The sequence below is a fragment of the Sphaeramia orbicularis genome, chromosome 12 (assembly GCF_902148855.1).
Source record: "Sphaeramia orbicularis chromosome 12, fSphaOr1.1, whole genome shotgun sequence".
Classification (NCBI taxonomy): domain Eukaryota; kingdom Metazoa; phylum Chordata; class Actinopteri; order Kurtiformes; family Apogonidae; genus Sphaeramia; species Sphaeramia orbicularis.
The window spans coordinates 61274531-61286372 of NC_043968.1; the positions used below are offsets into that span (position 1 = coordinate 61274531).

General features: G+C 38.5%; 1 protein-coding gene across 1 annotated transcript; it reads left to right on the forward strand.

The window, feature by feature from the left end:
- Window positions 1-1537: 1537 nt before the first annotated feature.
- On the forward strand, window positions 1538-10683 carry slc35e4 (solute carrier family 35 member E4). Its single transcript, XM_030149291.1, has 3 exons — window positions 1538-1751; window positions 2714-3324; window positions 7143-10683. The coding sequence occupies exons 2-3, from the start codon at window positions 2733-2735 to the stop codon at window positions 7673-7675; spliced, it is 1125 nt and encodes a 374-aa protein (XP_030005151.1). The 5' UTR covers window positions 1538-1751; window positions 2714-2732; the 3' UTR covers window positions 7676-10683.
- The last annotated feature ends 1159 nt before the right edge of the window (window positions 10684-11842 follow it).

Here is an 11842-nt window from a genome sequence, read left to right on the forward strand (position 1 = left end):
TTGTGCCACTGTCCACAACCACCTAAATACATCTCAATTATTTTTCTATATATAAATCATTTACTTTTTAAAACTTCTACCACATTACTATGTATTTAAATAGGAATTTAGAGTGCAGATTCACTCTGTGAACATTCACGTCATTTCAATTTCATAGATATTTACCTATTTTAGAATTAACATTTTTCCCTTTATGATAATGACAAAGAACAGCATTACTCATTCACTGCAAATAAAGTATACCTTTACCTAAACTCAAGTGGACATTCTTTCTTTGCATTGATAGTATCTGTACTGTGGAGACATTGCATAAAAGAAGCAGAGGTGGTGATGCATCTCCAACTTTGTTGTATTACTATAAACCTGCTGTACTGTTACTCATATCAAAATTCTAGTTGTATTGCTAATAGTTTGCATGTTTTAAAATTAACCTCATTGTTCTTCCAACTGTTGGCAGTGATGACAAAGTACTCAGTACTCAACCTGCTCTAGAGTTTAAGTAAACACAATACCACAGAGCAGAGATTATTAGAAGTGAAATGTAGCCTACTTTAAAGTATCTATACTTAAAGTACTCATATGTAGAAAGACTCCTTATTAAGTTAAATATCATTGAATGTGTATGAGTATATTAATGTAGCTCCTCAACCGTGGAGCCAGTCTATATTATAAAAGCCAGGTGGCCTCTCTGTGCATGTGTATATGTGTGTCTGGGGATTCACACAAAATCCGGACAGAGCTGCCTGCTGTAGTTTGGCATACTTATGATTTTTTGGTCAAGGAACAGACTATCGAAAACAGCAACTTGATAGGACCAATATTTTGGGAGATATTAGTAATTTTTGAATACAATAGCCTTACAATCACGTTGCTATACCCAGAACGCTTTGGCGGTGACTGCTGGACAAATGCAGTACAGCATGCACAAATACACAACAGTATAAAAACTACCACATCTAGAATCTGTGGATACACATGGGTCACCCCGCTAGTTTGCTATATACAGTAATACTGGGTCAATCAACTTAAAACTGCATCATGGTTTTCATTGGACAGGAATAGAATAAAAAGATATTCTGATAGTTAACTAGTAAGCTATCTCTTAAAGGGGTTCAAATGGCGTTTTATTGTCATTCAATTCTGCACATACATGAAAATACAACCAAGTTAGTTATCTGTGGTCCAGCTATAGGCCAGTAAACAACACTAAATAATATAAAGTAAATGCAATAATAACAACATGTAATAACTATTGGCCAGCAGGTAAAAAGCCAAAATATACAGTACTAAATGTAATCTAAACACTAAACCAGTACACTAAAGTCAGTACACCGGTACTGAGCTGAACAGTCCTGTAAAAGGTATGTTCGAACAAAAGTAATAGAGTACAAAGTCTAATATTCATCTCTGAGGTATAATTGAGTATAGGCATAAAGTGTTATAATAGTAAACTACAAATGTGTACCTAAGGGCCAAATTTAACAAAATGTACTCTCACTGTTAATTGCCTGGCGCATGCGCAGACTCTCAAAGCTCCAACTACAATTCGCACAGGAGGCAGTTGCATTGGACTTACACCGTGCGCTGACAGTATGACACAGACGGACTCACTCGGACATGAGTAGCATTGCCCTTTAAATAAACCATCCAATGACACTGGAGCGCGTCCACCTCGGCTTGACTCACGGTACGATGGGACGGTGACGGACGGAGAGCTGTGGATGCTGTCAATGTACCCGTCGAAGAATAAGGTAAAAACAACAAAGCGCGTCAACCGGAGAGAACCAACCTAAGTTAATGATGTCAACGGCTTCTGAAGCTAGCATGCTAACGCCGCTAACGGCAGATGCCCGTTTTGTAGCCGACAAGCCTTTACGTATTTTTGTACTGTACAAGGCAGCGTCAGCGGCTACCGTTAGCATAACGGCATAGACATGTAGGTTAGCAGCCCGGGTGTCAAATGACATCTATGGCAGGGGTCAGCTAACTTAGTTCACCTTGTGCCCTTTCATTTTATCAGACAAAACCCCTGTTGTGTGTCCGTAAACAGGCACCGAGTTTCAGCTGCGTTAATTCAAAGTCGCTTCGTGTACGAACAGAACGGCAGGCTAACGTTATGGACCCAGTACGGGTATATGTTAGTAAATGTGCGGTGTAACTACCAAATTGTCAGTGTGTGTTGACAGGTTTTTGTCCCGTCCTGTCCCGGGAAAGGGAGTCACACCATGACCCAGACAATTTAGTAAGTTGCTATTTAAAGCCAACATGGAGAAAGCGCATCACTCATAGAGCTGCGGCTGTGGTATTCATAAGATTGAATTACAGGCACATCCACCACTGCATGTTTACTATACTGCTGTGGTTTTGATGCATCAAACCGATTCGTCACAGCCTGTCCCGAGCTGCATGTTAGAAAACAACCAATCCCCTCCGTCCTCTTCATGGGAAGGCGGGACACGGCTCCGGGTCCTCTGTCTGCCTTCCTGGTCGGCATATGTCATGTTTTCCTGCGAGTTACACAACCATCTCTTCATGCAACATGGAACCACGTGTTTGTAGGCGGTGCTGAAAGAGGCAGCGTTACAGGTCTACAAAGGCGAGCACACTGTTGTTGTATGTCGTTTCTGCTGTGTGTGTCCCGGTTCACGAGGATGTCAGGTTGAAGTCAGTGTGTTTTGTTAAGAAACAGGCTCAACATGTGTTTTCCTTGCAGAGAGAACAATGATGCGAACATGATCAGGACTGATGGCTTCTCAAAATGCGAGGCGACTCTGCAAGAAAGAGGCAGGAGGAGGCCCCCCTCAGAGATGCTCCATCTGCTGTCGGCTGTCATTGTCTGGCTGGTGACCGGAACCACCATCTCCAGCCTCAATAAATGGATATTTGCTGTTTACAACTTCAGGTATCCCCTGTTGCTGTCTGCATTGCACATGCTAACAGCCATAGTGGTGGACTATGGGTTGATCAAACTGCGGGTTATTCGCCACAGAGGGGTTGGAGAGCAAGACCTGACTACCAGTGCAAAATGCAAGGTGTTCCTATTGAGTCTGACATTCTGTGCCAGCATCGCATTCGGGAACATGGGTCTGAACTACGTCCAGCTGTCATTTGCACAAATGATTTACACAACCACCCCACTCTTTACTCTCGCTATATCCACCTTGATCCTGGGCAAACAGCATCATATCCTCAAATACACAGCAATGATGCCCATCTGCCTGGGTGCCTCACTGAGCATCATGGGGGAAGTCCAGTTTGATCAGACCGGCTGCATCTTTGTTTTTGCAGCAACTATGTTGAGGGGTGTCAAGTCTATCCAGCAAAGTAAGTACAACTTCATCTGTATCATTTTCAACTTTAAAGCGTTACATCTCTACTACACTACAGAGGCAAATATTGTTGTTTTTACTCCATTACATTTGTGTCACGCAATTAGTAACTTGATAAAAATTTTTCATATCCATCTTGTCTCATGAAAACCACAAATGATTAAAAGCTTAAGTGTTCCTTGAATGAGTCTTGGATTAGCTGGAAAATGCATTGTCACAAAGATGAAAACAGGACTGAGCTGTTGAAAACAATGACATTTTAAAGATATGTGGTTTTTGCTGCAGACATATTATGATCTACAGATATAAAGTGATAGATTTCTGTAGATTAGTCTACCCAACCTTAACCATGTACAACAGGAATATGTGACACACACATTAAGGCAACAGTAAAAACAAATCTAAAAATAACATTGAGTATTTGATAGTAAAATACTGTCCACACTGGACCACTTTACTGCACAATGACTTCTTTTACTTTTCAGACTTTGAAGACATGCTGGTAAAACCTAAATTTGGAATCATTTCTGGTGGAGCAAGTTATGGTGTTAGTGTTTTTACTAAATAAAAGGATCTGGATCATCTTTCCACTACTAGCTGTAGCTATTAAAGTCAGTGTGAAAAAGGAAAATTTCTCTCATAGCACAAACATGCATACAGTTACTCCCCATGGGAACCACACCAGTCTGTGGTCTTGGAACCTTTTATGGTGATTCACTCTTTAGTCATCAAGGTGCCACGCAACTAACAAATTGTCTGGTTTCTAAGGAGACATGCCACAAACACCAAAACATGCTTATGTGTGTGTGTGTGTGTTTTTTTTGTGTAAATGTAACTTTATTTACAGAGAACGCTTATTTAATGCAAGTTTTTCCAGGTTTGATACAGGATGTCTCGGTGATACGTGGCATGATGCTTTTAATACAAGGAAATCCATTCTTGCTTCCTCCATTAGGAATGAAGGAACTAATGTTCATATTGAAAAAAACTGAGTATTCCTTATGCGTTTACATGTACACTGAACAAAAATATAAACTCACCACTTTTGTTTTTGCTCCCATTTTTCATGAGCTGAACTCAAAGATCTAAAACTTTTTCTGTGTACACACAAGGTTTATTTCTCTCAAATATTGTTCACAAATCTGTCTAAATTTGTGTTAGTGAACACTTCTTCTTTGCTGAGATAATCCATCCACCTCACAGGTGTGGCATATCAAGATGCTGATTAGACAGCAGGATTTTTGCACAGGTGTGCCTTAGGCTGGCCACAATAAAAGGCCACTCCAAAATGTGCAGTTTTATCACACAGCACAATACCACAGATGTCACAAGTTTTGAGGGAATATGCAATTGGCATGCGGACTTCAGGAATCTCCACCAGAGCTTTTGCCTGTGAATTGAATGTTCATTTCTCTACCATAAGCCATCTCCAAAGCTGTTTCAGAGAATTCATGAAGAAGACTGTGCGAGGAAAATGGTGGTCACACCAAATACTGACTGGTTTTCTGACCCCCCTGGACCACCCAATACAGTAAAAGTGCACATTTTAGAGTGGCCTTTTATTGTGGCCAGCCTAAGTCACACCTGTGCAATAATCCTGCTGTCTAATCAGCATCTTGATATCCCACACCTGTGAGGTGGATGGATTATCTCAGCAAAGGACAAAGGAGAAGTGCTCACTAACACAGATTTAGACAAATTTATGAACAATATTTGAGAGAAATAGGCCTTTTGTGTACATAGAAAAAGTTTTAGATCTTTGAGTTCAGCTCATGAAAAATGGGAGCAAAAACAAAAGTGGTGCGTTTATATTTTTGTTCAGTGTATAAACAATCTATGATACGGTTGTGATGGTGAACATTTATGCAAGTTAGCAGACGTTCTAGGAGAGAGACACATTCCTCTTGAATTGATGTCATATGGGCTACATTGTGCCTTTGCTACATTCAGCCAATAAATGTACTTATCTAATGTCCTGTGCTCTAATGCAAGTATTTGTGCTAATTACCTTAAACTTTGCTTCTTGAAACACCATAGATCAGTGCAGGCAGTGAACCTGAAAGGGAGTTCATACTTCATCAGTTTCCATAACACCTTAATTCTTAGCAAAAGAACAAGCACGAGAAAGTAATGAGCTTCTACGAATATAGGCAGGCCTTTACTGTAACTGTTACATAACACAAAGGCAGATATGACATTTTCTTCACAGGAATGTAAGGCTGTATGTGTTGTGCCTAAGGGAGGAGACGGCACCACAGAAGTAGGCTTAAAGAGTCATCACTTTAAACTCCCTAAGCAGCTGACTCTTTGTCCGTACAGTCAACTCTAGTTATGGTTCCTGTAAGCATGGCATTCAACCTGTAAACACTGTATCACATAACGTATCTGTCCAGTAGCAGAGTCCACTCTAAATGTGATTAAATGAAACTATCTGTATTCCTGTCATGTCTGTCTTTAAAATTAGATACAGCCCAGACACAGTTAGTTTAGATTAGCATAAAGGCTCTTCTACGGATGTTTATCATTGAGAACTATTTCTTGGCTTCGGAGGGATGACTTTCTGAAATCCTGTTGACACTATGAGGTTGCCAGGCAACTGGTGTGTTCTCCAAAAATCACTGCACTCGCACATACACCTTATGCAACAAAATTATACTTCTACTTTATGATTACAATAGGTATTTTCCTAATGAATTCACATTTAACCAGTAAATAATGAGCTTACAAGATGATATCGGCTGTTTTTTTATTTATATATTTTGTCTTTCATATAAAGATTTCATACAAAACATAAAAGTGTGGTTGTACTTGTCAAAACATTTATTGCAAAATTTGCATGTGTACTGTCTTTTTCCCCAAGCCTTTTTCTCCCCAAGCCTTGCAAGAAAAAAAAAAAAAAAACTTCTCTGAAACTCCCTGACTTCCTGTTAGGGAAGTCAGCCTTACCCTCTTCTGACCCTAGCCCATATGAGACTGGTATTATTGTTGTTTGTTTATAATTTACTCAAGCAGGTGAATAAGCACATCTCTAAAAATAACAAACTGTTCGTTTAATTAGATGAAAACGAGCGTAAAGGATGAAAAATATATTTTAAATATAACTTGTTTAATGTTATCCCAAATTCATCCTGAGATGCCAAAGTGAATGATGTTGTCTCGAGCGTCAGGATTTTTTTCCTTCATCTAACTAGTTGCAGCTGTTTCCCATACAAGTGTCCTTTTCTTCAACAGACATTGGAAGAATTTGTTCATTTTTATTTACATGTATTACTGATAAACAGTCTGCAGCATTTGCACTGTGTCAACTACATTATAACATGACAATTATTAAATGCATTTTCTATATTAAATCAAGTCACAGTGAGTTCCTGAACAAGGGGTTTGCATGTGCACTTGTTATTTGTATGTTATCACATCTTTAAAGGTTACAACCAACCTGTGAATACAGCAGGTCAGTTGTTTAAATAGCAACTGTTAATCACTTTGATCTCGTCCTATGTAGGAGCTGCAGCAAAATAATTTTTTGCATATAATCTGCTTTTTTTTTTTTTGAAAATCGCAACCTTTTTGCTTCCTGTTCACATGATCAGTCAACATCAATGGTCAAAACTAAGAAGATAAGAGCCACAGATTAGCATTAAACTCTTTATAAATAGCATGAAAGCATTAGTTCTAGAAACTGAAGCTGAAGTGTGTTTTGTTTAAAAATAACTCAGAGGGATCAATTGACCATTGAAGTAGTTGCCACATAACACTGTGTATTAGAAATGGTCGTGCTTGTAACCGTGTCATACATTTTTTTTCTTCACTCAGGCATTTTACTTCAGGAGGAAAAAATCAATTCTGTGTTCCTGCTCTACCTGATGTCCATTCCTAGTTTCTGCATCTTGGCCGTGGCAGCTCTAGCCCTGGAGAACTGGGCTCTGCTGGAGTCGCCGCTCCACTATGACCGACATCTGTGGGTCTTCATCCTGCTCAGCTGCATGGGCTCAGTTATGTACAACTTGGCGAGCTGCTGCGTCATCACGCTCACCTCTGCCGTCACTCTGCACATCCTCGGCAACCTGAGCTTGGTGGGGAACCTGCTGCTGTCTCAGCTGCTTTTCGGTAGCGAGTTGTCCGCCCTCAGCTGTGCTGGTGCAGTGCTGACATTGTCTGGCATGCTCATTTATCAGAACTCAGAGTTTATCGTCAGCTACCTGGACTCACGCAGGGCCAGAGTCAAAGGGTCTGGACAGGTGGACTTCAGCACTGCTGATGCAGCGGACATGGACAAAGCTAGTACATCAGAGTCAACATATCAGCAGCAGAGAACAGACAAAAAACAAGAAGACAAGGTTGACTGATTTTAGAGGATGAAGGAGAGAATTCAATGTGCAAGTGACAGAAACACTGGCAGAAACAATGACAGAAACACTGGCTGTAGTTTTTTACTATTTGTGTTGTTGGTCAAGAGCAGCAGAGGGAGTTTGACCTTATAAGGCCATCATCACTGATGATGTGACAAATCTCATTTAGCTTTTTTTTTTTTTTTTTTTTTTTTTTTTTAACTTCCTCACTGTGCCAATTTGTCTCTGGTCACACAGAACTCGAGTCTGCTGAGATAAAAATGAAAAAAGGTTGCCTTTATTTACCATGCTGATGGTTACATTCTCTCCTTCATCTGTATATCACTCATAAATAGCCTATAGTGGTATATGCATGCAAGAGCACACTAAACTGTTTAATACCTCATGAGGTATTCACACTGTCACTCATAATACTCCACTGTGAAAATGTTCTCATTTACAGAGGGCTCTAACTTTAGTCGTGGGTGGCTGTTGTGGATATTGTAAGCTGCAAAGAGGGCTAGTGGGACATTGGAGGAGCAGGGCTGACAAAGTACTCTGCCTCAAAATTTAAACGGGCACAATTTGTATATGAAAAATAACATAAATGTACATGTGAATAACTGTTACCTGATATTCACTTGGTCCTGTCATAAGTGACTAGGATTTTTGGCAGCTTTCATTTTGTTAGTACATAAAGTGAGAAGCTTGTTACATAAGGATTCCGCTGTCGTTGCAGGGCTTAAACTTTTATTTAGAGATGGAATTTAAAGTAATGAACAAAGTGGACATTTCTGTGCAACGGATTGCCTTTTTTTTTTTTTTTTGTTCTTGTGTTGAAGCAGATTTAATTGGAGGTCTTCACTCTGTGTTCTGTCCTGAACTAAGAAACTCAGTGTGGATTTCCAATCAAGGCTGAGATTTTTTTTGCTTCAAACAATGGTCTCCAAAGAATAAGTCCAATTATTTCCACCCTTTACAACAGAGTTCTCACTGCAGCTGCACCTTGATAATTAGGATCACAAGTTCTCTAAGGAGTGTCATTCAACTTTAGCAGTCTTTTCCCTTGACAGGATGTGCAAAAAGAAGATAAAGTGGCTCTTTAAAGAAACAGTTCAACATTTTGGCAAAACACTTCTTAACTTATTTGAGAGAGTTTGATTAAAACAGCTACCTACACTCACAGAAAACACCCATAAACCACATTAAAGCTTACTTATAGGCATGTCCTACAATGGGCATTGAAATTACTACTGTAGATGGATGGATAAACTGTTGTTTACTGAGAAATAGTTACAGCACAGAATTCCTTTGAAAATCAAAGACCTATTTTCCTCTTTATTGCCTTTTCGGGATGGGAATTAATGTTTCTTTTTGCTGACAGTAAAGTACCAGAATATCAGTGATTATTACTGATTTAAAAAAAATCAATTCTGCTTTTGATTCCTAAATAATTTCTTGACTAGTAAATATAATCAGCACAGTTAAAAGGTGTCTGATCTCTAGCAGCAGATGCAATTTGTACTGAATAACTTCTGAAAAAATGTTGTATTCCATCCCACATCGAAGCCTTTTCCTCCTCTTTCCCTTTCACAAACAAACTTAAACTTAATCAAATTAGGTGCAGAAGTGTATTTCCATCTGTTGAACCATTATATCTTAAACATAATGTGTGTCATTTATAAGATGAAACCTTCCACTTTCTGACCGACATTTTTTTAAGTTTGCCAAACCGCCCCACGTTGATAAAACTGACTTCTGCTGGACAGTGTTGTTTTTTGTCAGTATTTGTATTATTTTTGTTTTGTGAGAGGATTTTATGCCCCTTTTTTATTTATTTAAAAGAGCATATTTATTTTTGGAGTTTCAGTCACTGGCTTTGTAATGCTGTAGATTTTGGTTGTGAAGTGTCTTGCACCTGATATGCATGTGATCCTCTGTCACTAACCTCTGCTGTTATGTTTTTGGAGAGAATCTGACACAAGTCAGGTCACTGCATGTCTCTGATCCTGAAGACACTTTGAACATCCCAGGATGTCTGACACTCCCTCCTACATGTTTTGTATGCCAAATGTTTACTTTGAGAACTTGTTAAGTCACACTGTTGTTTTGCTGGTTCTTTGAGTGATCAGACACAGCATCATTTTACACAGTTTGACATTTTAAAACAGGAAGCCATACAAAAAGGTTACTGACTTTGACAATACCTGCCACATTTTCTGCAAATTTTGTCATAAGTGTATCTACAGGCAAACTGTCTTGAAAGATTTTATTGTGTCATTGACCTTTGTAAAATTGTAGAATTCAAAGCATCATATATTTATATATGATGATGTTTTTCAATCCTTTACTCAAACAAGAGAAGACTACAGGAATTTATTTTTCATTTACTTTTATTATTTTGGAGTTTAAAAGTCTGTGTTAACTTGTTTTGCTTTTTGTTTAATCATGATTAACTATCAGAAATAGATAAAGCAGCATTATTAAGCCTATAATGCGATTGATGGCGTTTAGCAGAGAGGTCTGATCATGCATCAAAATGAATCTGAACAAATTTTGATGCATAAGCCTTGGTAGTCATTTGTCGTTTACTATTTGTTAAGCTGTCTTGACAGATTTCATGTTTGGTTTATTATGAACAAGGGGCAAAACACCTGTTGCACTGACAAGGTACGAAGACATTGCCTTCAAAGCCAGTGGTTCCTGTGCACATGCTGGTTTTATTTGTTTGCTAAGCTTGTTGGATGTAAATAGGTATTTTATTATATTTATGTATTTTATAGTCAGATAAGGGCGGTCTAAGAGAGAAACATTTGCCTCATGCCTTATTTGGACATACTGCACATAAGTGGGGAGTGACTTGATCTGTCATTTTGTCAAAATCTGTTTAATACTTTGAATGCCAAACGTGGCCACTGGTGCTTCTTTTTAGGGGCAGTGATGTGGTCAGGTAATAGAAATGAGATGTTTAATTGCTTGAATGGAAGGACTTGGACTGGTACAATAAAACATAACATCAAACACTATCACTGAGTCTAGTGTTTCTTTGGCTGTCTTATTTCCAGCATATTTCAAATACAGTACTTGGTCTTATTTAATCTTTGTTTTCTTTTTGTTATAACAAATACTATCAATGTCTCACCCAAAAACATCAGAATCCAAATGTCATCTTAGATCTGCAAAGGTAGAGAGTACTTTTCCATTATGAACATTTTTAAAGTACTCACACAGTCTTTGAACACTGATATTTTATGCTAGTTTGGATTTCCATTTGACTACATTTCAAAAAGAAATACTGTCTAATACCACTACTATACAAATATTTGACACAACAGTGATTACCTTTTCAACACACTGGTAAAGATTAAAGCAACTACTTACCCTTCTAACATCTAACAAAAAACAGTAGTAAGTTCACATTTCACAAGTCTGAGTTGTTGACACTTGACCCAACAGTAAAGTTTTCACAAAAACTTAAAACAGATGTATGCATGAGGTGCTTTTTAATCATGTGATGAACCCAGAGGTTTATCTGGTGTCTATAAAACCAGAAACAGTGGTTCAAACCAGCTCCCCCTCCAGCTACAAATGTTCCATGCTGCTCTACCACTCCTTCTCATGAATTTATAATGCACTGATGCCATAAGTAATTATAATTCAGACAGAGGAATTTGTATTTTTAAAATGCTGTATGTATTTTGACTTAAGACTTGGAACAGGTTTTTCCACCACCGTCATTGTCACAGTGTTAGTTTGGTCACATAATGAAATTTAAGAAAATAAAACGAATCTGGAATCCTCAGATTGAAGAGATGGAGGAGGTGAATGAATGACTGAAACTGAGAAGCATTTGTTTAAAACTGCTGCAGATTTATGTTTTGTTTCTCCCAAATTACGCATGTTGTGAATATGATGCATCTGTCCGTTTTCACCACTTGGTGGAGCAGTTCCTCATCTTACTAAATTTGTAGATCCTGTATAAGTTGGATATTGCTTTTCATCAGTAAATGATCACTCTTGAGTCTGATAGATTTTTGTACTCGTCATCCTGATTTTACAGTTTGGATATCGGTCTGTGAGTGTGTGTTCTGCCCCTCCTTCCAGAGATTCCTCCTCTTCTATAAACAGGGGGCTTCTGGTCTGCCTTTTGACTCAATAAGGCAGTGCTCCTCACTTTTTTTTTTT

Bases quoted from the DNA above. Each gene is read 5' to 3' on its own strand.
- slc35e4 (XM_030149291.1), top strand. From the start codon at position 2,733: ATGATCAGGACTGATGGCTTCTCAAAATGCGAGGCGACTCTGCAAGAA. The intron at 3,325-7,142 runs GTAAGTACAACT...TTCTTCACTCAG, and splicing joins TGTCAAGTCTATCCAGCAAA to GCATTTTACTTCAGGAGGAA.